Consider the following 27,408-nt stretch of genomic DNA (forward strand, 5'->3'; position numbering starts at 1 on the left):
CGGGAGCGTGAGCAGCCCCGAGGCCAGCTCCTGTGCAAGGGGCAGAGCGGGGATCTGCAGGCGCTGCTTTCGGACACAGGGACGCAGCCCCCCGCCCCCGGGGGGGCACAGCCCACGCTGGGGGGCTCTAGGGGTGTCGCTCATCCCAGCCACCATCTCCCTGGCACCTGCCAGCCCGCCTTGCTCTGCGGGCCTTGCCCACGGAATAGCCCCACTGGGGGGGATGCCCCTCGTTGCCCACGCGTGGAGGGGTTCAGGGCTCAGCCGTGCCCGCATTTGCCCCACTCGTGGCAGCGGGACCCCCCCTCCCCAAACTCCGCAGCCCGCCCGCGCCCCGCCGCGCCCGCCAGGCGGCGCCGCAGTGCCCCGCCGCGCCTGGCCCCGCCCCGCCCGGCCCCGCCCCTCTGCGCCTGGCCCCGCCCCATCCCGGCCACGCCCCTCTGCGCCTGGCCCCGCCCCGCGCCTTCACCGCTCCCCGTGCGCAGGCGCGGGCGCCGCGGTCAGCTGAGCCGGCTGTCACGTGACGGCGCGGCCGAGGGAGCGGGCCCGGCGGGGGCTGCGCGGCGCGGGGCGGCGGCGAGGTGCGAGGTGCGAGGGCGGGGTGGGGGTGCCGGGGCCGGGGGGGGTTGCGGGAGGGGGCTGTCAGCCGGCTGTCAGCATGCGGGGGTGCCCAGGGACGCGGGGGGGCCCGGTAGCCCGCATGGGTGCGCGGGGGTCCCGGGGGTGCTGGCAGCCCGCGGGGGTGCTCGGGGGAGCTTGGGCGCGCTGAGAGGACTCGGGGTCGCTGGCAGCCCTTATACATGGCCGGGTGTGTAGCGGGGTGCTGGCAGCTTGCATGGGTGCCCAGAGGTCCCTGGGGGTGCTGGTAGCTTGCATGGGTATCCAGAGGTCCCTGGGGGTGCTGGCAGCTTGCATGGGTGCCCAGAGGTTCCTGGGGGTGCTGGCATCAGGCATGGGGGCTCAGGGGTGCAGAAGCATGCTGACAGCCCACATGGGTGCTCAGGGGGGTTTGGGGGTGCTGGTAGCCCTTATATGTGGTTGTGTTTGTGTGGATACTCAGAGCCTGGGTGGGTGCAGGGGGGTGCTGGCAGCTTGCAGGGGTGTCCAGAGGTCCCTGGGGGTCTTGGCAGCCTGATGCGGTGCCTCAGGGTGCCCAGAGCCCCCGTGAACGTATGGGTCTGCCTGGACCCCGCATGGGCACCCGGGGGTGCGTGCTGGTAGCTCCCTGCGTGGGTGCTGGCAGCCCGTGGGGCCCCCCTCGGCGTGTCTGGGGGTGCCGTGCAGTGTGGGGGGGCACAGCCCCTCCCGCAGTGTGCACCAGGGTGTGAGGTGCTGGTAAGGGTGCTGGGTGCTGTGTGGCACTGCGGGGAGGGCGAGCTGGAGGGCGCAGGGAGCCCCACGCTCTGTGGGGTGCAGCCATGCTGCTGTGCGGGTGCGCAGGGTGGAGGGGGAGCAGGGCAGCACAGCGTGGCTGGGGTGGGAGCTGTGGGAATGGGGGGGTTGTGCTGAGCAGCCTCCCTGTGGGGAGAAGCCGGGCTCGGGGGGCGAGGCCGTGTTGCAAAGTGCTGGAAGGGTGAATCTGGCGGTGACTCTGGGGCCACGGGAGCACCGGGTCACGCAGGGAGGAGAGGAACGATGCTGCGGGGACGCAGCTGGTGCTGCCGTCGTGTCTGGGAGGTGTCATGCCGGCGTGGGCACGGCGGCCTGGGGAAGGAGCTCGGCCGCAACCTCCCTGCAGGCAGGGGAGCGGGGCAAGGTGGGAGGGGGATCTGGCAGCGCTGGCACTCCCTTGTGCCATGCTGAAATAGAATCACAGAATGCTTTGGGTTGGAAAGGACCTTTAGAGATCATCCAGCCCAGCCCCCTGCAGTGCCAGGGACAGCTTTAACCAGCCCAGGGTGCTCAGAGCCCCGTCCAACCTGGCCTGGAACGTTTCCAGGGATGGGGCCTCCACTACCTCTCTGGGCAACCTGTTCCACTGCTTCACCACCCTCATTGTAAAAAATTTCTTCCTTATATCCAGTCTAAGTCTATTCTCCTTTAGCTTAAATCCATTATTCCTTGTCCTGTCACAACAGGCCTTGCTAAAAAGATTGTCCCCGTCCTTCCTATAGGCCCCCTTTAAGTACTGAAAGGCCGCCATAGGGTCTAAAATAAAGGGATTCAATGCACGTGATGGGAAGTGGCAATGAGTTTTGCTGTGCAGCTCACTTTTCTGGAAGACTTCCTGTTGCCCGTTCTGCATGCAGCCCCTGCTCAGCTGGGGAGAGCTGTCAGGGTCAACAGCAAGATGCATCTTGCTTTTGACTTCTGGCATGGGGTTGTCACTCTAAGGGACAAATTGCTGTCACCCCTCCCAGCTTTCCTAGGCGCTTCACTCACCATGATGAAATTGCTCATGTGTGCAGGGGGGGGGGGGGGAAAAAAACACATGAAAGTGTCTGAGGAGTCAGGTTTAAAGTGGAAAGTGAGTGTGCCGGTTCCTGTTGTTGCTCTTTGTAAGGATGAGAAAATGAGGTAGTGGGGTTTTGCTTCACTTTGAAATATTCATTGTGTGGATGAGACAAGTTTTGCAGCTTCTTGTTGATTGCGGGGGAGCCAAGTGCTCGCTCCCTGCTGCTATGCAACCTTTAATCCAGGCACAAAGAAGGCAAGTCACGAAGAACGCATTTCCCTGGCTCTTCAAAGCAAAAAGCAGCTGGGCCTGCTTGGGGGTGGGGGGGGTGGAAATCACGGGGAGCAATCAGGCAGGCTGATGTAATTGTGTTGTGTTTTATCTGGAGGATATCGCTGTGTTGTGTTTTATCTGGCGGACATCGCTGCTGGGTACTTCAGATAATGCGCAGGCCATCTTTGGGGAGGGGTATCTATGCCTGACCCAACCCTGGCACCCCCTCTGCCTGCTGTCCTCGCCCAGTACCAGCCCTCGGTGCTTGGCAAAGCCTCCCAAGTCTCTCCCCTGCTCCTCAGGCCCGTCACCGATGACAAATAGCTTCTAACGCTTTCCTTGTGTAAACTAACGCTGCCGCTCTTCCCCGTCCCTGCCCCGCTGCATCGCCCTGCCCATGGTGGAGCCGGTTCGGGGCGTGATTACGTGGCCCGGCTGTGAAGGAGGAGGCTGGGCAGGAGTGATGCATGTGCTGCCTTCAGCTCTGGAGCGCCCGTCAGCATCCCGGCTTGCCTCGCTGCTGTTGTGGAGGCTGGTGGTATGCGGGACAGACCGGCCCTGCTTTCTGCTGCCGGTGTTGCCTGGTGCTGCAGGAAATAAAGCAGCGTTGTTGCAGCCTGGGTAACTGTTCCTGAGCAGCTGGGATCTGGAGCAAGCATCCAGCGTTGAGCAAAGTCCCTTGCTCCCTGCTTCCCTTCTGGTCGCACGGCTGGACCCTCCCAGCAATTGCATCTCTTGGCTTGTTTTTGCAAGTAGCAGCCAGGTTTTTGCAAAGAGCGGTGCTGGGGGGGAGGAATGCCTGGGGGCTCTGGGGATGGAGCAGGACCCGAGCAGCCTGGGCTGAGCTTTCCCTGCACAGGCTGTGCCTGGACCGAGTCCTGCGGGCGCTTCCGTGACTCTGTGGGCACCCGAGGAGCCCTCTGGCAGGAAACAAGCCCGTTTGTGGTAGCGATATTTCTCTGCTGCTTCCGCTCGGCCCTGGCCTGGCTCCCCACCAGTGCCGGGGGACGGGACGGGGAGGACTGGGACTGCTGGGGTGGGGTGAAGCCTGGGGTGTGACACCCCAGAGGGGCCTTGGGGCAGGGACTGAGTCACCAGGCTGCGTGGCAGCAGCCTGACAGATAAGTTCCCTGCCTCTGGTGCTCCTTCCTGGCGGGCACTTGGGGTGCTGGGTGCGGCCGGGGGGCTGGAGGAAGCAAAGGCGCTTTTTGGGAGGGAAGCGGCAGGCTGTGCGGAAGCAGCAGGAGCTCTTCAAGGTACGTGGGGGAATGAGGCCAGCTGACGGCTTTCCAGCCGAAGGCAGGAGGCTGTGTCCTTGTGTTGTGGTCTAACCCGGCAGGCAGCTACACACCACGCAGCCGTTTGCTCGTTCCTCTCTTGCGCCAGTGGGATGGGGGAGAGAATCAGGGAAAAAAAAAAAAAAAATTGTGGGTTGAGATAAAACAAGTTTAATAGGACAGAAAAGGAAGGGCAAATAATAATAGTAATGATAAAAGAATATACAAAACAAATGATGCACAATGCAATTGCTCACCACCCACTGACCGATACCCAGCCAATCCCCGAGCAGCGATCGCCGCCTCCAGCCAACTCCCCCAGTTTCTATACTGAGCATGACGCCATATGGTATGGAATAGCCCTTTGGGCAGCTGGGGTGAGCTGTCCTGGCTGTGCCCCCTCCCAGCTTCTTGCTGGCAGGTCCTGAGAAGCTGAAAAGTCCTTGACTGGTGTAAGCACTACTTAGCAACAACTAAACCATCAGTGTGTTATCAACATTATTCTTGTACTAAATCCAAAACACAGCACTATGCCAGCTACTAGGAAGAAAATTAACTCTATTAACTCTAAAATTTAAATTTAACTCTATTAAAATTAACTCTATCCCAGCCGAAACCAGGACAGCATCCACCCCTTATTCTATACCATCTATGTCATGCCTGGGTCACACACTTTCCAATACTTTCTGTGACTTGTCGTATAGGACTCCATACAGCAGCTTTCCACCTCCGATGCTTTCCCACAAGACGCCAGGACCCATCAGTGAACAGGGCATATTGCTTCTCATTTTCTGGTAGCTTATTATACAGTGGGGCCTCTTCAGCACACATCACCTCCTCCTCTGGTGATGTTCCGAAATCTTTGCCTTCTGGCCAGTCTGTGATCACTTCCAAGATTCCTGGGCGACTGGGGTTTCCTATTGGAGCCCGTTGTGTGATCAGTGTGACCCACTTACTCCACGTAGCATCAGTTGCATGATGTGTAGAGGGGACCCTCCCTTTGAACATCCAGCCCAGCACCAGCACTCAGGGTGCCAGCAGGAGCTGTGCTTCGGTACCAACCACTCCCGAAGCAGCTCGAACCCCTTCATACGCTGCCAGTATCTCTTTCTCAGTTGGAGTATAGCGGGCCTCGGATCCTCTGTATCCCTGACTCCAAAACCCTCGGGGTCGACCTCAAGTCTCCCCTGGTGCTTTCGGCCAGAGGCTCCAGGTAGGGCCATTCTCCCCGGCTGCGGTGTAGAGCACATTTTTACATCTTGTCCTGCTGGACTGGCCCAAGGGCTACTGCATGAACTGTCTTCCATTTAACTTGTTCAAAGGCTTGTTGTTGCTCAGGGGCCCATTTGAAATCATTCTTCTGGGTCACTTGATAGAGAGGGCTTACGATCAGACTGTAATTTGGAATATGCATTCTCCAAAAACGCACAGCGCCTAAGAAAGTTTGTGTTTCCTTTTTGCTAGTTGGTGGGGACATAGCTGTTATTTTGTTGATCACATCCATTGGGATCTGACAACGTCCATCTTGCCATTTTATTCCTAAAAACTGGATCTCCTGTGCAGATCCCTTGATCTTACTTTGTTTTATGGCAAAACCGGCCTTCAGAAGGATTCGGACTATTTTCTTTCCCTTCTCAAAAACTTCTGCTGTATTGCCCCACACAACGATGTCATCAATGTACTGCAGACGTTCTGGAGTCTCACCCTGTTCCAGTGCCATCTGGATCAGTCCATGGCAAATGGTGGGGCTGTGTTTCCACCCCTGGGGCAGTTGGTTCCACGTACACCGGATGCCCCTCCAAATGAAAGCAAACTGGGGCCTGCGTTCTGCTGCCAAAGGGATTGAGGAAAACGCATTAGCGATGTCAATTGTGGCATACCGCTTGGCTGCCTTTGACTCCAGTTTGTACTGAGGTTCTAGCATGTCTGGCATGGCAGCACTCAGCAGCGGTGTGACTTTGTTCAGGCCACAACAGTCTACTGTTAGTCTCCACTCCCCAGTAGACTTTCGCACTGGCTGTATAGGACTGTTAAAGGGTGAGTGAGTCTTGCTGATCGCTCCTTGGCTCTCCAGTCAATGAATCAGGTTATGGATGGGAATCAGGGAGTCTCAGTTGGTGCGACATTGCTGCCGGTGCTCCACTGTGGTAGCGATCAGCACCTGTTGTGCTTTGACCCTCAGCAACCCCACAAGAGAAGGGTCCTTCGAGAGACCGGGCAGGGTGGACAACGTTTAATTTCCTCCATCTCCAAGGCAGCTATACCAAAAGCCCACCGGTACCCTTTTGGGTCCTTGCAATACCCTCTCCTGAGGCAGTCTGTGCCAAGGGCGCACGGGGCCTCTGGGCCAGTCACGATGGGGTGCTTTTGCCACTCATTCCTGGTTAGGCTCACTTTGGCCTCCAATACAGTTAGCCATTGGGATCCCCTGTCACTCCAGAAATACAGATGGGTTCTGCCCCTGTAAAGCTTGATGGCATTAGGGTACACTGTGCACTGGTGTCCACCAGAGCCTTACACTCCTGTGGGTCTGATGTGCTGGGCCATTCAATCCACACAGTCCAGTAAACCTGGTTGTCCCTTTCCTCCACCTGGCTGGAGGCAGGGCCCCTCTAGTCCTGGTCATAGTATTTGTTATTCACTTCTTGTAAATGCGAATCAAAAGTCCCTTTATTAAGATTGGAAGTAAAATCAGCCCTTCTACTCTATCTGGGGACCTGCTTACTGGAAACTGGAGCAGCAATTTTCCTGGAAGAACCCCCTTTTGAGATTGTTTTTCCTTGTAACTCACATACCCGTGCCTCTAGGGTCGAGGTAGGTTTTCCATCCCACTTCCTCATGTCCACTCTGTGATCACACAGGTAAAAGCACGGCGTGGCCCATGGTGTGTATCAACTATATCCTCTCTTGAGCAGAGGGGCACTTACTCCTAATGGTTGAGATACTGGTTTGTACAGGTGGGGAGTAGGACATATGCTCTTTGAGTTGCTGGAAATCATGGGATGGTTTTTCGGACAGTTTTTCCGCAGCCTAGACACAGGCCTGTAGGGAGGAAGAGAGACTTTCTTCATATTGCCGGAGTTGGCCAGACAATTCATCCACCATTTGTCCCTCTCTGTCTTTCCAGGTCGTCACTGCCAAGGAGTTTGCATGCGACGATGGTGCACTCCGTACAAGCTTCCGCCACATGGGTCGTGTGCACCTGACTTCATCTGGATCTTTGGATAACTGCTCGTTGTTCAGGTCATCATAAATCACCTTCAGCACGGCTAATTCCCTCAGGTACTGGATACCTCTCTCTATGGTGGTCCACTTGCCTGGGTGACATATAACATCTTCCTTGATGGGATACCTTTCCTTCACACCTGACAGGAGTCGCCTCCAGAGGCTGAGGGCTTGTGCCCCTTTTCCAATCACTTTGTCAATGCCCCCTTCCCTAGAAAGGGATCCCAGCTGCTTGGCTTCCCTACCCTCTAATTCCAGGCTACTGGCCCCGTTATCCCAGCATCAGAGCAGCCAGGTGACAACGTGCTTGCCTGGATGACGACTGAAATCTTTTTGCATATCTCGCAGCAATCTCAGGGGTAGGGATTGGGTGGTTGCCATCTCATTTATGGGTTCTGCCTCTTCCTCCTCCTGTCTCATGATGGCCCTGATTCATCTTCATCCCTTACGAAATGAGCCGATCTTCTTGTGTATTTCTCCTTGTGTATAGGGGTGACTGATACTGGCACGGGTTGATTCTCTGGTTCAGCCGCAGTGCCCGTCACTGGGGTTGGAGTACCCGCAGTGCCCATCGTGGGGGTGGATCTCTAGTGGTATTCTTAAATAGTTGTTTAACCCTAAACAAGACCTGAACCACATTCAGGAGACATAGCAATAGGAACATGCTGGTTTGAACATCCCAGGGATATTCAAAATTCTCAAGAGCTGTTGTAACTAGCCTGAAGGAGAAAGGGAAGGTGAAGGAGTGGGTAGAAGTGTCCCCCCTTGTCTCCCCTGTAGATTGGTTCTTTGAGGAGAAAAGGTAAAGAGTGTCATTATTAATAGTTTCCGAGAGGTGGCTCCCGAGATGTGGAGGTGATGGCAATACCGAGTACAAATACCAGATTAGTCTCACGACCAATAATTTTATCATATCATAAACCAGTGTTACGCAGTGCAGCGGAATGATAACCTTGATGCAGCTCCTGGCAGTGATAAACAGGGAATATACACCGCATGTGAGGTATTACATAGTGCAGCTTTGAGAGCAAGCACGACAGCTTTGAGAGCAAATAAATCCACTTTGTGGCCAGCGACTATTAAACCCGTATAATGAAGGCTTATAACAAATTTGCCTTAACATGCTCTGGTCAGATCTGTCATTATCGCAACCCTTCTTGCCCCACATTGGGCACCAAAAGGGCTGTTGTGGTTTAACCCAGCAGGCAGCAAAATGCCACACAGCTGTTTGCTCACCGGCCCCCCTGCCAGCGGGATGGGGGAGGGAATTGGGGAAAAAAACCCCAAAAAGTAAAATTCATGGGTTGAGATAAAACAGGTTTAATAGGACAGAAAAGGAAGGGAAGACAAGTGATGCACAGTGCAGTTGCTCACCACCCACTGACCGATACCCAGCCAGTCCCTGAGCAGCGATCGCCGCCTCTGGCCAACTCCCCCAGTTTCTATACTGAGCATGACGCCATATGGTATGGAATAGCCCTTTGGGCAGTTGGGGTGAGCTGTCCTGGCTGTGCCCCCTCCCAGCTTCTCGCTGGCAGGTCCTGAGAAGCTGAAAAGTCCTTGACTGGTGTAAGCACTACTTAGCAACAATTAAACCATCAGTGTGTTATCAACATTATTCTCATCCTAAATCCAAAACACAGCTACTAGGAAGAAAATTAACTCTATCCCAGCTGAAACCAGGACACCTTGCTGAGGGCTTGTGCTGGTGCTCCTGCTGGGGTTTTCGCTGGAGCAAGAGCTCCAGGTTTTGCAGGTGCCTTATCCTGGGAAGCCCCTTAGTCCCATAGGCACCTCTGTGACTTGTGAAACTTTTGGGCGGGCAGTTTGCTGTCAGCATGTGGGCTGTGCTCCCGCCTGATGGAGCATAATCATTTTTTTTTAATTCCTTTTAATGAAAAGTCTTCAATTTAAAAAAAAAAGAAGAAAAAAAGAGAAGTTAGGAAACTTTCCCTTCCCTGGCAAGCGCAAGCTGTTCCCTTGCAGCAAACTGTGTGTGGGTTAAAAGCGGTTGCTCTTTCCTGGCTGTGCTTTTGACAGCCGCAGTCCTGAGCACCAGGGCTGGGGCTGCTGCCCGTGCGTGGCTGTGCTGCCATGCTCACCACCCCTGAGCAGGGGTGCATGGGTCCCTCGCCCAGAACGAAGCAGGTCGTGTCCAGGCTCTGCTTGCAGTATCCCGAGCCCGCCCTGCCTGGGTGTGCCTGAAATGCGGGCACGAGCCTGCAGGAAGAGCCAGTGGGAATGTGCCATGAACCTTTGACCTTAGGACATGCCAGCTCTGTGATTGCTTGGGCGGGAGCACGTATAAAAGCCCTGGAAGAGACCTTGCTCCATCCAGCAGTGCGAGCTGGTCTCTCTGTGCGATGGCTGACCCCAAGGAGCCTGAGAAGGGGGGTGTCGAGCTGAGCCCCCCTAATGCCGCTGCCTCCACAGGGACCATGTCCACCCGGCGCCTCCGCAGCGAGGACTACAACGACTACAGCTCCACGGATGTCACGCCAGAGGGGAGCCCGTCCGGCGGCATGAACGGTTTCGCCCACCCTGAGTCCTACCAGCGCTTTGGGGAGAGCAACGGGACAACGTGAGTGATGCTTCCCTCCCTCCTGGGCTGGCCCGGCACCCAGGGAGGGTGGAGGAGGTAACGGGAGGAGGATCCCTGCTGCCTGCCGGTTTTGCTGGACGATGGTGCAGTCGTGGTTTTGTGGGGAATCCCTCCTGGGGGTGGTGAGGGCAGAGCTGTGGTCCTGCCTCCGTGGGGTGCTGGCACCAAGCGAGCAGCTGCCCCAGCATGGCTCTCTGCTCCCCGGTGAAGCTGGGCTTGCTGGCAGCAGGCAGTATTTGGTGCTTTTCCCAATATTCCCCCACTCCAGCTAGGTTTGATGGGAAGCTGTGGTGAGCAAACAGCATGTCCAGCTTCAGAGGATACGTGGGCATGTTGCAGCCATGCCCTGGGGGCTGGCCTCGTGCCTTATTCACCCAGATGGGCAGAGGATGCTGTCTCTGCCTGAGGGAGACTGATCCTTTCAACTCAGAGACTTCCTTGTGCAGCCACTTGGTGCTGAGCCGTGCTTGCGCTGGGTTTTGTCTTGAAGCTGGTTCTGCAAATGCTCACCCAGAATCTTATTGCTGAGTTGTTGACTCCAGTCGTTCCTTGGTCCTGCTGGGCTGAGCTGTGTTCAGGGGACAGGATCCAGACCTCTGTGTGTATTTGCCACTGCAGCTCAGAGCAGCGCCTGGACTCTGAGCAGGATGTGGCTAGGGCTGAGACTGTGCGTGGTCTGGGTGTTGGGCATCTGCTGACGGTCATCTCTGCATCTTCTTTCCCTCAGGTGGTACCAGACCCTGATCCACCTCCTGAAGGGGAATATTGGCACGGGGCTGCTGGGGCTGCCTCTGGCTGTGAAGAACGCTGGCATCCTGGTAAGGTGGCTCTCACCCCACTGCTGCCCACGGGGCAGAGCAGCCTCGGGGTGATGCGGCTTGTCTCCCTACCAAGATGTTTCTTGGTACTTGGTGGCTTGCGAGCTTTTGCACCTTGGGCTCTGTGGCTCACTCCGTTTGCTGCTGAGACTGTCCTTGCTGCTCCTGCGTTGTGCTGGCTGGTCTTGAGGAGTTCAGCGTGCGAGTCAGGGCTGTGGTTTCCTCTGCCAGGGTCAGGCAGGGCGCCAGTTCCCTGCCTCCTCACCCAGCTGGTGTTACCTCCCTGGCTCCTGCGGCATCAGCCCCTTTCTCCAAAAACGCTCCACTCGGGTGGCATCTCCTTGCCGTGGTCCTGTGGGTGGCAGGTTCAGCATGACCTCTGCCTTGGTTTGTCCCAGCCGGTCCGTGCTCAGCATGCTGTGTGCCTCCTGAGGGTCCTGCGAGCACAGCACGCATGCAACGAGCCCCATGGGTCAGTGGTTAAGGCTGGTGATGGGAGATGGCGGCGTGCTTCCCTCCGTGGGGTTTCACGTGGGCTGGCCCAGCCTCGCAGCTCTGGCCGTGTCGAGATCAGTGGATGTGATGCAGCTTTGCTGCCTGAGGGCTGAGGTCGTGCTTGGAGGTCAAACAGCAGCCCCTGGCCACTGTCACATCTACCCCTGGCTTCTGTCCTAATGCTCAGCTCCTCTGTGTCTGTATCATGCCCCAGCAACCGCCATCCATGTGAGAGCTGCTCTGCTCTGGATTTCTTTGCCCAGCAATGCAGCATTCCCGTTGCTCAGATTGAAAAATAAAAAGAATTAAAAAAGAAAACTTCCTTCCTTTGTCCGGACCATGACTTCTTTGTAACCTGTGTAACAGTGAAGTGCAAGATAGTTTGAAAAACAATCCTGGAAGCACTTTGCTATGCCCAAACTGCCCCAACTTACTTCTTTTGCATCATTTCTGCCAAGCTTGTGGCTCTCTGTGGGGTTATTCGATCCTGGGGGGCTGGTTCCCAGGAGCAGCACCTGAGCTCAGGTTCAGCCTCAAGCTGTGTTTTGGCACACCGAACCCATGGGGTTTTGTCTGGAAGTAAAACCCATCGTGCAGCTCTGCCTTTGGCCATCAGAGTGCAGCCTTCCCCCTCTCTTCCCCTGCAGCTGGGTCCTCTGAGCCTGCTGGTGATGGGAGTCGTGGCTGTGCACTGCATGGGCATCCTGGTGAAATGTGCCCATCACTTCTGCTACAGGTAAGGAGCAACTCCCCTTCTCAGCACTGCTGCTCCTATGGTTCTTCCTTCCTTCCCATCAAGCCCTGTTGTTTTTTTGAAGCTTCCCAGCAGCAAGTTGCCTGTGTCGAAGCCTTAGTCAGGAACTGCTTCTGGGCTTTTTCACAGGAACTGTTTTCCCATTAATGTAATTGTTTGCCTTGGGAACCAGCAGACAGGGCTGATGTGATGTCCCTTCTTTCTCTCTTCTCCGAACAGGTTCCAGAAGCAGTTTGTGGACTATGGGGGTGCTGTGATGTATGGGCTGGAGTCAACTCCCAGTGCATGGCTGCGAACACATGCCGTCTGGGGAAGGTACCTGTTCCCATGCCCCAGGCAGCAGACTTGCCTTTAAGCCCAGCATGTGCTGCAGCTGGGACAGAAGAGCCGGCTGGACTCTGGGCTGTGTTGGCAAATGAGCACAAGTGACATAAAATGTTATTTGGCTCACCTGCTCTGACTGCTTGACGTCCCCTGGGGAGTAATGTTGAAGGCTTTGACCCAGTCCTGTCCCCAGCCAGATGTGGCTTATACTAAAGGGGTGGGAGAAATAAGTCTCTACAGCGTAACAAAGGGGTAAATAACACGTACTGCAGTGCTGACCTGTCTTGTTAGACACTGAGAATGTCTAATGGCTGCTCCCAGGGATGCTACCAGCCCTGTGGATGTCCCACATCACATTGTACGGATGTTGCATACAGATCACATTGCACATCAAATACCGGGAGCATCCACCTATTCCCATGTCCGGGGAGCATTGTCTCCAGATGTGACAATTCAGCAGTGGACTGGAGATGGTAAGCCAAAGGGGGTGACTTTCCTCCTGAGGCTGGTCCTGACCCTATGGAGGAGATGGGAGGGGGAGATTGGAGAGCCTGAGGTCTGCGAGGTTAGATGCAGATACGGTCCTCTTCCCTGAGCATCAAAGAGAAGTGACCTGGGCGTGCTCTGACGTGCACACCTCAGCCCCTGGGGAGAGCAGCATCGCTGCAGTGTTCAAGTGCAGTCCCAAGCAGGCTCTTATTTCTGTATGGCCTGGCTAACAGTCTTTTTTCTTTTCTAGGCGTATAGTGGGACTTTTCCTGATCATCACTCAGTTGGGTTTCTGCTGCGTGTACTTTGTCTTTCTAGCTGACAATCTGAAACAGGTTAGAGTTACTCCCTTCTTTGTGAGCAAGGGGAAGGTGAGAGGTGGTGTGGAGGTGCTTGGGTTGTTCTTAGCTCCTGTGTCACAGCCCTGTTCTCCAGCAAAGGTCCGCTTTCCGTAGCTAGTGCTGCTCAGGAAGGTCCTGCTCCTCTGCCTGGGTATTGCGGAGGATCAGTTTTCCCATTCAAACAGGGCAGGTTTGTTTGAGAGTCCCTGTGAGTTCACTCCACGTGCGGAAGCGCTGGAGCCATTGGTGTTGCCAGGGGAAGTGGGGGCCGTTCCTAGGGAGGGAAGGCAGGAGAGTGGTGACAGCAGAGGGACGGTGCCTTTGGGGTCCTGCCCACCTCAGTTAATTGGTTTATTGATTCTCTGTGTAGATTGTAATATATGGGTACCGGGACCTGCTGTGAGCCTCTCTTCGCCCTTTCTTGGACCTGTTTGCGTTCCAGTTTTTTGCCTCATCCCGTGGCTCTGGAGCTTAATCACATCTTTAGGGAAAGAGGTTCCTTCTGCCAGGTGTTGGGAGGAAACAAATGGAAACCCTGGCTGTAAGAAACTGGGAATAATGAGTCCCTGTTCCCAGCCCCCACCAGCTCGATGCCTTGCAGGCACTGCTCAGTATTGTTCCCCCATGTGCTCCTGCTCTGCTCTCGCAGCAGTGGTCCAGTTGCCACCACCACAGCCATGCCCTTCGTCAGCCCTTCCCTGATGCCCAGCAGCTTCAGAGGTGGTTTGCAGGGGAGTGAGGGGGCTCTGACAGTGGGTGGTGGAGGATGGACGGGCTCTGCCTCTGTTCTGGGAGCAGCAGCTGAGGAGAATCCTTTTGTGCTGCCCCGTGGGATGGCCGGGAGGAATGAATAGGTGAACGCTGGTGATCTGACGCCAACAGCCCTGAGAGCAGGAGCGAGCAGGGTGCATGCACGGGGCTGGCTGCTGCGGCCCCCTGCTCCCTGCAAATGGCCCCTTGCTGCCGTTCCAAGGCGGGCTTCTTTCTGCTTGGCCCCTCGCAGCGGTGACTGAAGGCTGGCTCAAGCCACAGGGGAGATCTGCAAAAACCTGCAAATCCAACCCATTTTAGGCCACAGCCGGGGAAACCCCTTGGCTTCAGTTTTAGAATTTTTTGAGTGGGGGAGGGGAGTGTTGCTTGTTTCTTTTGCAGTGGGGAATAGTGTGTTAAGTGGGGAGCGATGGTGCAGGTGGTACCTCGAGCGAGGTGCCGCTGTGCTGGGCAGAGCTTTGGTTTGGAAAATGGCTTTGGAGCCAGCTGCCGAGAGCTGCAGGCTGGGGCTCGGAGGAGCACTGCCCCATGGGTGTGCAGCTCTGTGCATCCTATGGAGGATGCTGATTTGCGCAGCAGCTCTTTAGCCTCTCCTCTGGGGTAGGACTTGATCCAGAGCAGGTTAAACTAGTTTGCAGGAAGCCCTTTGCTGCAGTGGCCAGACGGCATCTGGTACCCGAACCAGCTTGGTCGTGGTTGTATCAGTGATCCACAGCGTGCCCATGCTCTTGGGAGGGATGGCTCAGCCACCCAGTTCCTGGGGCAGAACTGTCTCTAGAGGTGAGCACATGGCCTGGAGTGCCTTTGGGAGGAAAGACCCCGAGGAAAGGATGGTTTCCCATGAAGAAAGTGAAGTTGGGGGCCAGCAGTAGCTTCCAGATGTCCTTGCGTGGGAACAGGGTGCTGAGCAGCTGAAGGGATGCGTGATATTGAGCGCAACATGGTGCAGCAAGAGGAAAAGGACCTTTGAGGAAATAGCACTTAATGCTTCTTTCCTTTCTTCTCAGCTGGCCACGTAGGCAGCACAAACTACCTTCTGCCCTTGGTGCACTTGGCTGCTGGGTTTGTGTGCTCAGCAAGCCTGGGCTCAGGCAGATTTTGCTGTCTTAGCTCAGATGCTGTAGCTAGTCCCACCTCTGCTCCTAGCAAGGTAACAGGAATTTGCTTCAAAACTACCTGAAAACCTGTGTTGCTTATATTTTAATTGACTAGCTGTGTACGAAAGTGAGCTGATGGGGTAGTAGTCTGACCCACCTGGGATGGGCTGCCGAGATCCATGGCTGTCAAACCCATGTGATTGGATTCATCAAGCCTTCCTGTGCTTCCCCAGGTCATATCTGCAGCAAACGGGACCACCAATGACTGCAGCTCGAACAGGACAGTGGCCATGACCCCCACCATGGACTCCCGGCTATACATGGTTTCCATCCTGCCTTTCGTGGTGCTGCTTACGTTCATCCAGAATCTCAAGGTCCTGTCCATCTTCTCCATGCTGGCCAACGTGGCCATGCTTGTCAGCCTTATTGTGATCTACCAGTACATCGTCAGGGTACGTGCGTTGGCTCCCCTCTGTCATTTCTGTGATGTCCTGTGTTTTGGCAGGTGGAGGGAGCTCAGCAGTGGGGTGTTTGCACGCCGTGGGGTGCTCCTCGCTCCTGTGGGCATGGTGGTTACCCTCTGCACTGTAGGGCTTTCCCTGCAGTGTGGGGCTGTGACAGAGAGTGGTGGGAGCAGGCCAGGTCCTCCCCATCCTCCCCACATCTGAACTCTGCATGGGCTTTTTTCCAGGACATTCCTGATGCCAGTGACCTGCCTCTAGCAGCAGCCTGGAAGACCTACCCTCTGTTTTTTGGCACCGCGATCTTTGCTTTTGAAGGCATCGGGGTGGTAAGTCTCGGCGTGTGGCAGTGGGGCTGCCTGCACAGGAGGCTCAGCCCATGCTCGGGCTTGCTGCAGCACCTGCTCTGCATTGCAGCTGTATTTGCAGATGAACTTCTCTGACGGTAGCCCAAATTCTGGATGATGCTGTTAGCTTTAGCCTCCAGGCTATCTCCTGGGTCAAACCCTGTTGCTTCCATCTGAGGCTGGAGGAGCACATACTCCAAACCTCAGGAGGTTGGTTGCTGCTTTGAAGGTGGATGTATCTGGCAGTTGATTGGGCTCTGCTGGGAATTGCACTGGCAGCTGCCTTTGGCTCTGCTGGCTGACCTGTGGATGAGGAATTGTCCTGAGTCTTGTTACCAGGCTGGATCCTGAAGCTGCCTAAGTGGGAGGCCAAAAAACATAACACAAAAAAATTGATCTCCCTTTGGCAGCCACGTGGCCCCAGCCTGCTGTGGGGCTGGATTTGCATGTGCCCCTTGCGCGGGATGCTGTAAATAGACTGGCTGTGTCTGTGAAAAAAGCTGGGTGTGTGGGTGGAGAGCTTAATGGCTTGCTAAGATGTTGTGGGTTGTTTCCGGGAGCTCCCTTCAAAGGAGGAAAAAATGTTTTCATCTCTTTAATATAAGCTGGCTCTGTAAACACAGGGCTGGAGAGGGCCAAATCCATTACTGGAGGAGTGTTTATCGAACGTTCTACCCCCAGGGCAGAGGGCTCTTACTGGCAACGAGGCACAGATGCTCTCTTCCTTGAGTGACTTGGAGGTGGGGAAGCAAATAAAAGCTTTTCTGGTCCTGCCTCCTCACCAGCCCTGCCACTGTGTCTTTTCTTGAAATCCCCACCACCCAAAGACAGCTACAGAAAGATTTGTTGAAGTCCTATATTTGAAAGCAAGTGTTAGTAGTATAGAGGTGAGGGACTTGGCTCTGTCCTTCCTTTTTTTTTATTGTCCTGCCTGGTTGAAATCTGTCTGGACAAACTTGATAGGAGAGGAAAAAGCGTCTTGGTCTTTCCAGGGTCTGCTGAGGAAAATAAGACAATGTATCATGGCGAGCCTGTTCCAGCGGGCATGGCTGTGCTGTTTTGGGGTGCAGAGTGTAATGCAACCAAGGTATGGGGCGGATGACATCGCCCCAAGATGCCAGGCACCAATGGGCACAGCTCCTGCCCAGGGGAGGGAACAGGTCGCTTCGTTAAGGCAAGGGCATGAGTGACCCCGCTGGGGACTTGCTGTGCCAAGCGTGAAGGTCTCAAATGGGAGCACAGAAATCAGATCTCCAGAACAGCAGATTGTTCAGCGGGGTTCTTTGGGCTCTATGTGTGACCATCCTGTCCCCTGGCTTGGGGGGCTGTGCTTGGCCGTGGGGCTGCCCCTCCTGCTTTGCGGGGCTGAGGGGTATAGAGGAACGGGGGCAACCTGCTGCTCTGTTGTCATCCTCCTCCTCCTCTCCCAGGTGCTGCCTCTGGAAAACAAGATGAAGAACCCCCGGCAGTTCCCAGTCATCCTCTACGTGGGGATGACCATCGTCACCATCTTGTACATCAGCCTGAGCGTCCTGGGGTACCTGCGCTTCGGGGCGGACATTCAGGCCAGCATAACGCTCAACCTGCCCAACTGCTGGTGAGTCCCTGCGGGGAGCGGAGGGGCCGGGGGGCGGGGGAGGAGGGTCCTGGCCAGGGAGGCAGGAGAGGGGGTAGTGGAGGATGTTGCTCCTTACGAGAACTAATCTGGGTGAACCTGGGGAAGAATCAACCGTGCCGTAGCCAAACTGTCCAAAGGACCTTGTCAAGGGTTGTCTGAAGTACAGGGTGCTGAGGCTCATTGCTGCAGTGTCTGAGCTTGGTCTTGGCTCTGCAGCTCAGGCTGCTTCCTCGGGGTTCCTGGTGGTTCCTGCCTGGGTAGGTGCAGCTCCTGCCTTTTTCTTGGAGCCTTGTGGTGTCTTTTTGGGTGCTGGGCAGTGCTCTGGCTGGCAGATGTGGAACACAACCCCCGTGCAGCCGTATTGGAAGGTCATTGAACAATGCAAAAACCGCTCTCTCCCTCAAATGAAGCACATGGAAAACTAAACCCAAAGCCGGGAGCTCCCAGAGGGGGTGAGATGTGACATCTCCACGCAGGGGCTCTGTTCCTTGTTTGCAGCCCTGGAGTTCAAACTCCCACTCCTGGGCTCCATGTTGTGCCTGGATGTGGCTCGTCTCAAGCCAATGCTTTGCCTGTGAGTGCTGGTGCCGTGAGGATATCCGTTCCTTCCCAAGGGGACTGAGCTCTGCAGCTCCCCAAACCTGTCTGTCCTCCTCTGGGATCCAGCAAGGCCTCTTGGGAGGCTCTGGTCGGTGGCTGGAGCCCTGCGGAAATACACGTGGCCTGACCCTGTACCTGCTTACCTGGAGGGGTTATTTCTCCTCTTGCAGGGGCTGGTGGGTGTTGCAGCAGCTGGCCGGGCTGCGTGCAAGTCTGTCCTTGGGGGTGAGTGCTTGCTCAGTGTCACAGCTCCGTATTCATCCCGGAGGAGAAATGCAAGCACTTTCTCTTGCCTTTGGGACAAGATGTGTGGAGCATGCAGATATTGAGAACAAATGCCTTTTCCAGTTTGCTTTGCTTGGGATTATTTGAGAAAGTCCTGAAAAAAAACATCTGTTGCTTCTTGTGACACGCTGCTTTGGAATGTCTGTGTGGCAGGACATGGTGCTGACAGGTGAGCTGGAGAGCAGCTCTGCTCTACGTGCCGCAGAGGTACCGATTGCATGGCAGCATCTCCTGCGCCTTGGTGCAGAGCTGGGGCTGAGGGCTGGCTTGGATGCCATGAGGCGTCTCGGAAAGCCGTCCTGCGGCAACAGTTTCTCTGCGTTTGCCTAGGAGCGCTTTGAGGTTCAACAGTTTCTCTTTGATGTCTCTACTGGGTTGAAATCCTGCAAGAGACCAGAGTGAGAATTGGAGCTGGGGGTGGCTGTCCCCCTCCCCAGCCCATCCTCTCTGCTGGTAGCAGCTGCCCAGCACTGTGCAGCGTGACTTGCTGCCTCTTCCCCACTGAGGAAGTGGATTTGGGCAGGACTCAAATTTTGAGTCACTGGTGGGTTTCCACATGCTGACCTTCTAGTGTTGCACAGCTGGGGCTCTGGAGAAAGCAAGGATTTTTAAAAAAAAAACCCAAACAGAGAGCCTGTTTTTGCTTTAATTATTGCTATGTGGGTTTCTTTCAATTTGAGTGCATGGGCTTTCATTCATGCTGGATCTGGGTAGTGACTGAATTGCTGGATGTTGGTGTCAGTGTGGCAGAAGGTCCTGCTCCTGCTTGAGAGCCTTGCTGTATCCTCTGCTGTCAGCGAGGAGGGATGGGACCAGTGGAAAAATGTGCTTGTGTCGTATGGAGATCCGAATCTGACCGTGCCGAGTGCAGTAGGCGCAAATCCTATCAGCTCAGCAAGCTGAAGTGAAGTGTGGAGGGGATGAAATGCTGCTGCTGCTCCTGAAGGTGGAAAGCAGGTCAGATCCAGATTTTGGACCCTGCAGGGCACCAGGTCATGCCATAGCCTGTAACATCTGCTGACCTGTATTGCTGCCCGGGGACTTCTGCGGGAAATCTCAGCTTTGTTTACTCTAAAGGATGACGTTCCCTTAGAAGTTGTTAATGGGACTTCTGTGACTCTCTAGGTTACAGAAAGATCCTATTTCAAATGCATGTTTCTAGGAGTATCCATGCTTTCTGTCAAAGTACTTTTCTGAAAGAAACGGTAGGGTTTTTCAGATAGGGAGAAGAGAATAGCCCTTTGGAAGCAGTGCCTAGGGAAGCCTGGCTGTGCGGCAGGGCTCCCGCAGGCTGCCTCTGGGGAAGGTGTGGTGTGGTCATTGTGATTCAGCACACAAACTGCTTTGGTGCTTGTGCATATTGCTTCCTGGCAGAACATTCAATGGAGGCTGTAAATATTGGACTTAGAAAGGCGTTATCTAAAGTAAGGGCTGGGATACTTGGGCTAAAGCCTTGACCGCTGTATTCCCGTTCATTAAACTGTAGGTGATGGGTGAAGACTTGCTCTTGAAATGAGTGCTTTGCCCGTCCTGCTTTGCCTGCAGGTTTTCTCCCCAGCAGTAAAAGGTGTTGGGCTGCAGAAGCTGGTCATAAGGGCTGTGGGTGAGGAGTCACGGGGTTTGCCTGCAGTGTGGGAGACAAGGTGAGGATTGTGGTGGAGATGCTGCATCCTTCCTTGGCTGTAGCCATTGCCTGGAGGTCTCTAGAACAGATTCGATGAACGTGCCGGGAATCGTTGAGTTACAGGATGACTAAGGACTTTTCCAGCCTCATTTCTCTATAACCGCAGCTTCCTCAAATGAGGAGTGTGTCGGTTCCCAGTGCCCAGGTCTAACCACGGCCTCCGAAATACCACACTGCTATGCAGAAATCCCTCCTCGCATCCTCAGAAGGGTTGCTTCACCCCACCATCTGAAGAGTGAAGAAATGCTGTAGCGAGGGGGAAGATGTTTGGTTGCGTGTGGCCAGTTGGAGGTAGGTAATGACAGAGCTTACGGTTAAAGGAGGGTATGCCATTTCCTGCAGCTTGTTGGGATGGCCTGGTGTGGCTCTCTGGGTTAAGCAGGTGGTTGCTGTGGTTGGCAGAACAGTGCCTCACCAGGGCCCTGCGTGGACCTGTGTTTTCTGTGGGTCAGGGCTAGCGCTTGAGCTCTTCCTTTTCTTGATACTTAAAACGCCCTTTGAACTTGTCGTCCTGGTTCCTGACCTGTACAGGATTGGTACCTGACCTCTACCTTTTTTAATAACACCTATTAATCATGGATTGCCCTGGAGCACGTTATGGCTTTACAGCATCACTTAACTGAAAATACATTGATAAGATATGGAGGCCCTGGGGTAGGTGGCTCAAGGCTACCGTGCACTCAAATCATGTGTGGCTGAGTGGGTGCACTCTGGACTCTGTGATAGCTTTGTCTTTAGTTTGCCTATGGAATCACAGGATAATTTAGGTTGGAGAGGGCATCATGAAATCATTGGGTCCACCCACCTGCTCAAAGCAGGGCCAACTTAAATTTTGAATATCAGTAAGGAGGGACGTTCTCCAGGCCCTTGTTTTGGTGCTTAACTGCCCTTTTGGGATGCAGCTCTGTCCTGTTGCCCCTGGTGCTTTGCTGTGCAGCTCCAAGAAGAGCCTGTCTCTGTCTTCATGCGCTCCTATTAGCTAGCTGAAGACAGTAATAACATCCCCCTTAACCTTCTCTTCATGCTGAACGAGCCCAGGTCTCGCAGCCTCTCCTCTTACGTCATGTGCTCCAGCCCCAACTATCCTAGAAGCCTCCACTCAACTTGTTCTGGTAGGTCAAGGCCTGTCCTGGGAGTCCCAAGACTGGACACAATACTCAAGGTGCAGCTTTGCAAGCTCCAAACAGGGGAGTAATCCCTACCCTTAACCTGCTGGCTATGCTTTTGCTAACACAGCCCATTATGCGATTGACCTTAATCACTGCAAGGTCCTGCTGCTGGCTCATGTTCCATTTGCTGCCCACCAAGACCTCCAGGTCCTGTTCTCCTGGACAGATGGGAAGCTGGGCCCCAGCCCTTCCCATGTCGGGATTTTGTGTTTGCATTTGAACTTTGCCCATGCCACCATGTTGTTTAGGTCCTGCTCCAAGGTGTGTCAGCCATTCCCTCCAATTTGGTCTTGTTGGGAACTTGCTGAGAGTGTGCTCTGGGTCGCTGAGAGCTCATCCAGCTCACCAATGAGGATATTTCCATGATTGTCGCTTGGCAAATCCCCACCAGCTGTTCACCCTGTCCAACATGTGCCTGGAAATGGATGCCAGGAGGACTTAGCCCATACTTTTCTGGGGATTGAGGTGAGGCTGATTAGCCTGTAGCTTCCTTCATCCTTCTTGAAGGTGGATATGATTCTTTTTCCCAGGCAGTGGGACCTCTCCCTGATCACCCTGCTCTTTTAAAGATGACAAAGTGGCTTCAGGCTGAGGTTGATCAAAACCTTGAATACATCTGATCTGGTCCCATGGACTTGCATAACATGCCATTCGCTTAGGTGATCCCCACCCCCATCCTCTGCTATTGTGGGAAGTGTTTGACTCCACCACACTCTGCTGCTAGTGTTCAAAGTCGTCTTGCATGTGAATACTTGGACTTACCTGGTTTGAGACTGTTGTAGTGTCTGGATGCTGAGAGCCAACATACGGAGGGACACAGGCTTGGTCCCAAAGAAGGTAAAGGGGTATTAGAAGGCAGGAGGAGCCAGGTCCCTTCCTCAGCTTGGATCCAGTTCATATTTACCCAGGTGGTATGGCCAGGACCCATGTTTCCTGCTTGGTCAGCATGTCTTGAGTTGGGGAACGGGTAGGACCATATGTGATGTAACTAGATATCACTTCTCTTTTAGAGAGGCTTGTTCTGCTGTCAGGGAGCTCAGGACAGAGACAAGGCTGGGAGGTGGCTTTTTGGCCACCTGCAACAGGCTCTTCTGCATCCACGCTTGCCCCACTGCCACATCCCTGTAGGATCTGGGACGTGGTGAGATCTGACTTGGGGTGAGCCTAAGGTGCTGTTTGCAGCCTGTCTGCGCTCTGCCTGCCTTATGCTCAGCCCAAACTGCTCTTTTAACTGTCTTCTCCTGAAACATGCTTTATGCAGCATTCCAAAAATAGCTGCTCTTTTTTGGCTTATGGAGGAGGCACAGATGCAGGTAGTGGAGGTGACGTTCGCATTGCATTTGCTTTGTAGGCCCAGACTTATCCCAGCGGTGCTGTCCTCTTCCCCCTACTCAGAGGCCAAGCAGTAATTGAAATCTGTGAAATATTCATGGCTGCAGCTGATAAGCCTCTTTAAAGGTATTCTTAATCTCCTGTTTTAAGATGGAGAATAAAATCCAGCTGGTTACAAATAGGAGAAAAGGAGCTTTTTTTTCTTCCTTCAGCTCAGAGGCTGGATTTTGTTAGTGAAGGTCAAGGTGAGGAACCTCTGGGATGGGTGGGGGATGCAACTTCATTCTTGGTCACCAGCCAAAAGTCAGGATTGCAGGCTGCTGTCAGTACCAGTGCTATTGGATATTTGGGTGTTGTCTGTGTGGAGTGATCATGAAAGCGGCCACCCTGTGTCGCCGCAGGCCTTGCAGAGTCCAGCCTGGTCAAGTGGAGAGGATGGTACAGAGCCTGCATCCTTCTGTAGGGAGTGAGGTACCTGGAGGACTCATTACTTTGTGCAGCCAAGGGCAGCGCTGCACACGTGAACATCTAGAAGTGTAGGTAGGTGCCTTAACTTGTCGAGAAACAAGTTAGGCTCCTGGTCCCTTGGCCAAGGACACATCAGATTTCCCTGTGCCTTTGAATGAGTTAGGAGCGAGACAGTGGTTTGTTGCTTTGGGGTTTTTGGGTTTTTTTCATAGCTCTCAATATCTGTGCCCATGAGTTTTCCCAAGGGGAAGCAGCACTTGAGAGGCTGCTGGCCCAACTCCTCCCTGATGAGTCCTTATGCAAAGCCAGGACTAAAAGCCTCTGATTAGGTGTGGAGGCATGTGTTGCCATGGCTTGGAGGTTGCACTGTCTCCTTGCTACCTCTTGCCCAAGAAAGGTCTCTGTGGATTGAATGCATCACCCCTAATTTTCCAGGAGAGTGTTCAGGAGTGGAGACCACTGGGACGCAGAAGTCCTTCTTGGCCGAACGTTCCCCTTCTGTTTTCTGCCATTGATGCCATTGGGGCTGGAGCAAGAGCGTGCCTCACTGGATCTCCTTCTCGTTTGCAGGCTGTACCAAGCCGTCAAGCTGCTCTTCTCCTTCGGGATCTTCTTCACATACGCTGTACAGTTCTACGTGCCTGCTGAGATCATCATCCCTCCCCTCATCGCCCGGGTGTCAGAGCGCTGGGGCTGGCTGGTCAACCTCCTCCTCAGGGTGGCCCTGGTTGGCGTGACCTGTGAGTAGAAAGCAGCCTGTCTGAGCTCCCCACTGAGGGCTGGTGGTGCTGAGAGCCTCTTTGCATCTCGTGTTGGTGCTTCTGGCCCTGCTGCTAAAGCCCTCACAACAGGGACTCTCCTGGACCTTGCTGATGCAAGCCAGTGGGTTAAAGTGTCCTCCAAGGAGCAGCAGCAGTGGTCCTCTGCCCGTTCTGTGTGGGACTGCTCTCTGCGGAGGACTAGTAAACTTCCCACATCATTTGGAGGTTGCAGATCCCCGTGGAGCCTCGGGCCTGGGATCCCCCTGATGGCACTTCTGAGGGCCATTGAGTCCCATCAAGCTTTGTATGAAACGCTCCCAGCACCTGGTCCAGTGCCAGGGCTGGCCAGGCTGGAGGCTGTTTTCCATAGGCAGTGTGCAGCCAGGCTCCTCGTGCCTGCATGACGGGGGCACGGCTGCAAAGGGGTCACTGACCATGAGGGAAGGGGTGTTCCTGTACATGCACACGTTTATTGCAGCATGTAGCACAGCAGAAGACAACTGAAAATAGCACACGGCCCATAACCAAAGCTCCAACGTGGCCACAGGGCAGGTCTGGCTGGATCAGCCCCAAATGGTCCCTTTTCCTTGGTAGTGTTTGGTGCCTGCAGTGAGACTGTGGTGGAGCAGACTGCTAGGCTTGAGCCTGCTGGACCTTTGGGAAGGGTGTGGAGCAAATCAGATGCAGGAGTATCTGATTTAGGCTGGCTTTGATTCCTGAAAGCTAAATCCTTGCTGTTGTCAGCACAGCTGAGATGCTTGACTGAGCTCCCAGGCATCATCTGCTGAAAAAGAGCTTTTCTCCGTGGCTTGATGCTGCTGATGCACCAGAATTGAGCATCAGGAACCTGGCCCCATGTCCCAGCTGGCTTTGGTTTGGGTTTGAGAGGAGCATGGTGCTAACTCGAGAGCAGTGGCTGAGAGCAGGGTGCTGCTGGTTTCTGGGTGCTCGCTAATGATGGGCCAGAAGCGCTGCATGAGCAGAGGTGGGCAAAGCCCTGTCTCCACCATGCTCTGTTCCTGGAGCATGCTTTGCCTTGGTGTCTGCAGCTGGAGGGACGGTGCAGGGACGAAATCCTGCAGTGCTGGACCATGCACTCTAGGCACCCTGGTGCTGTGGTCGGGCTCAGAGCCTGCCTGCGGGATGGGAACCTCTCCCGGAGGGCACTGGGGTGTGCCTGGCCAGGGAACCGAAGGCTTGGAGTGATGGGATGGCTTTAGGCACTGACAGTGGTTGTACCCTCCCATTTGGGGGTAGGGAGACAGCGGAGGTGTTGGTGGAAGGGTGCTGGTTCCTTTGTACCTCCTCCCCTTACCTTTCCATGTAAGAGATTGCTGTGGCTGTTGGTGAGGATAAAAGCAATTAGGGGGGGTTGCATGAATATTCATTGGATGATTGCGTGGCTGCAGAACAAGCCCGCATCATGGCTTTGGCTTCCAAAGAGAGGATGCAATTTGGTGTATGGGTGTCTTTTAAGCTTAGACTTCAAAACCAGCGCTCTTAAAAACCCTTTGAATTACTACCTGCGGAAAGCACGACCGTTGCCCCTGGAGGCTGAGGACTGCAGCTGGTGCTTCAGTTCTGCTTGTTTTAAATGGGGTTTAATAATTTTGTTTACTTTGAGTCCAGAGAGTGGTGTGGGGTTGGCTGAGGATGCTGTTAGAGGTCGGCAGCTCTGCTCTCCCCATGGGCTGCAGGACAAGGGAGGCTGCTTGCAGCAGACCTGGCAGACCACATCTTTGGCTCTGTGCAGGGCTGAACTTGCCCCAGGTCAGCTCGGAGTGGATCTTTGCTGCTGTGCCCTGTGGTAGGGAGACTGTCCATTTCTAGGCTTATCCAGCTGACAGCAGGGCTGGGGTGGTGGCGATGTGCAGGAGCATCTCCTGTTTGCGTCTCTGCCTGCTGTCCACCTCCCAAGCCTTCCATCTCCTGCAGTGCTGTGGGCGATCTTTGGCTCAGGGAGGCTCCAACAGCCTCTCTTGCCTGCAGCCGATTGCCAGGGAGTGAACAAATCCCTCTGGTAAGGAGCCCTGAGATTCCCCTTCTCCACCGAGGCTGTAGCTGCCATGGTTCTAGGTGTCTCCTATTTCTAAGCAGAGCTTTCAAAGCAATAAACCAATTTATTTCTCTCGGTCACTTTGATTAAGCACTGAAGTCTGCTTTGCTTGCAGAGAATGCTCTTCTATTGTGCGAAGCTGTGGTTGTCCTTTCCTTAGGCTTTGTTTGACCAAAAAGTAGCATCTATGCTCCTGAGTACTGAGGCTGCCGCGGAGGGGGAGCTCGCTCGGTGTGTGAGCGTGCCAAGGGACACCACTCCCAGCTGCAAAACAGGACCTTGCTAATCCTTTATTTTAAAATAAGAGGAGCCCAGAGGTGGTGGCAGCTGTGGGCTGGTTGGAAGGAAAAGGCACCATCCCTCCATGTTCCCCTGGCCCTGAGCAGGAGGAGGGGGAGCAGGAATACGCCGGAGTTTGCACCGCTAAGTGTGAGCTGTCAGAAGTCTGCCAGGGGGATTTTCCTTGGCTGCAGTTTTTACCTAACAAATGTTCTCCCCCGGGCTGTGCTGTGGGCGCTCTGCTGCTGGAGCAGCTCTAAACGCATGCAAACCACACGGGTTTATTCGGGGTGGGGGGAGATGGCTTTTTCCTCCCATCTCCTGCTTTTATGGGGTTTCTGAGGCTTTACGGCTCCCCAGGTGTGCAGAGCAGGAGTGCTGGCTCTCATGAGGGAGCTGGGGGTGCCGGCAGCCGCTCTTCTGCCAGCGGCATCTGTTTGTTGGGGCACTGGCCCTGCTCAGCCCTGGAGCTCACTGCGGCGGTGCCCAGGGCGACAAAAAGGGTTTGGTCCACGTGCTGAGCTTCGTTAACTCAATGCAACGGCTTAATTGCTTGTTGGGGAGGAGTTGCTGGAAAACATGCAGCCATGTCTTCAAAGCTCTTGTGTCAGGGAAAAGGGAGAGGTATGATTCAAGCAGATGGCATCCCTGTCGTGGGTTTTTGCTTGCTTTCACTCAGGGGAGGAGGGTCTCTGCCATCTGGGAGCTGGCAGCACTGACATCATGTTTGCTCCTTCTCCAGGCGTGCTGGCCGTCCTCATCCCGCGCCTGGACATCGTCATCTCGCTGGTGGGCTCCGTCAGCAGCAGCGCCCTGGCTCTCATCTTCCCCCCGCTGCTGGAGATCGCCACCTACTATGCAGAAGGCATGCACCCCCTCGTCATCGCCAAGGACATTGCAATCAGCGTCTTTGGCTTCGTGGGCTTCGTGGTGGGGACGTACGAGGCGCTGGTGGAGCTGGCAGCGCCTGCCGCCGCCATTGTGAACACCACCAGTACCATGGTGCAGTGACGGTCCCCCCTGCCTGCTGGCCCTCCTGGATGCCGTGGCTGGGGGCACACAGGCACCGGGCGCTGCTGGTCCCCTGCGGACAATCTCCTCTGGGGAGACGTGGTGGGTTTGGTCTGCGAGAGGACGGGCTGTCCTGGCCGCCTGTCTCCAGCTGCAGCAGGGTCCTGTGCTGGGCTCCAGCTGGGGAGGCGGGATCCGTCCTGGGGCCGGGGCAGTGCCCTCCTCGGGGGCTTTTTGGGCACGTGATACAGCAAAACATCCCCCTCGGCACCTGTGTAAATAGTCACTTTGAGAGGTGAGGAATCCTGGGGATGTAGATTTTGATTTATTTTATTTTTTTAAATCTCAACCTTTCTGTATTTCCCCCGTCCCTTCAGTCAGGGCAGGGAACAGGGACTGCTCTTTTTTGTGCCAGTTTTTTTTTTTTTTTTCTCCGCCTCAGCACTTTATTTTTACAGCAACAGAGAAACCTCAGC

General features: G+C 54.9%; 1 protein-coding gene across 1 annotated transcript; it reads left to right on the forward strand.

Annotated features, from left to right (window-relative positions):
• Nucleotides 1–9,593: 9,593 nt before the first annotated feature.
• LOC104032477 (proton-coupled amino acid transporter 1) lies at nt 9,594–26,932 on the forward strand. Its single transcript, XM_009484844.2, has 10 exons — nt 9,594–9,751; nt 10,500–10,590; nt 11,733–11,821; nt 12,059–12,154; nt 12,903–12,987; nt 15,095–15,313; nt 15,553–15,651; nt 17,100–17,266; nt 23,396–23,565; nt 26,664–26,932. Exons 1-10 carry the CDS (start codon nt 9,609–9,611, stop codon nt 26,930–26,932), a joined length of 1,428 nt encoding a protein of 475 aa, XP_009483119.2. The 5' UTR covers nt 9,594–9,608.
• Nucleotides 26,933–27,408: the final 476 nt, after the last annotated feature.

Source organism: Pelecanus crispus, chromosome 8 (assembly GCF_030463565.1).
Source record: "Pelecanus crispus isolate bPelCri1 chromosome 8, bPelCri1.pri, whole genome shotgun sequence".
Taxonomy (NCBI): domain Eukaryota; kingdom Metazoa; phylum Chordata; class Aves; order Pelecaniformes; family Pelecanidae; genus Pelecanus; species Pelecanus crispus.

Excerpts from the sequence above, each read along its gene's own strand:
- LOC104032477 (XM_009484844.2), top strand. The coding sequence starts at position 9,609 with ATGTCCACCCGGCGCCTCCGCAGCGAGGACTACAACGACTACAGCTCC. Across the intron at positions 15,314-15,552 it reads TCTACCAGTACATCGTCAGG|GACATTCCTGATGCCAGTGA; the intron begins GTACGTGCGTTG and ends GCTTTTTTCCAG. Across the intron at positions 23,566-26,663 it reads GGCCCTGGTTGGCGTGACCT|GCGTGCTGGCCGTCCTCATC; the intron begins GTGAGTAGAAAG and ends CTCCTTCTCCAG.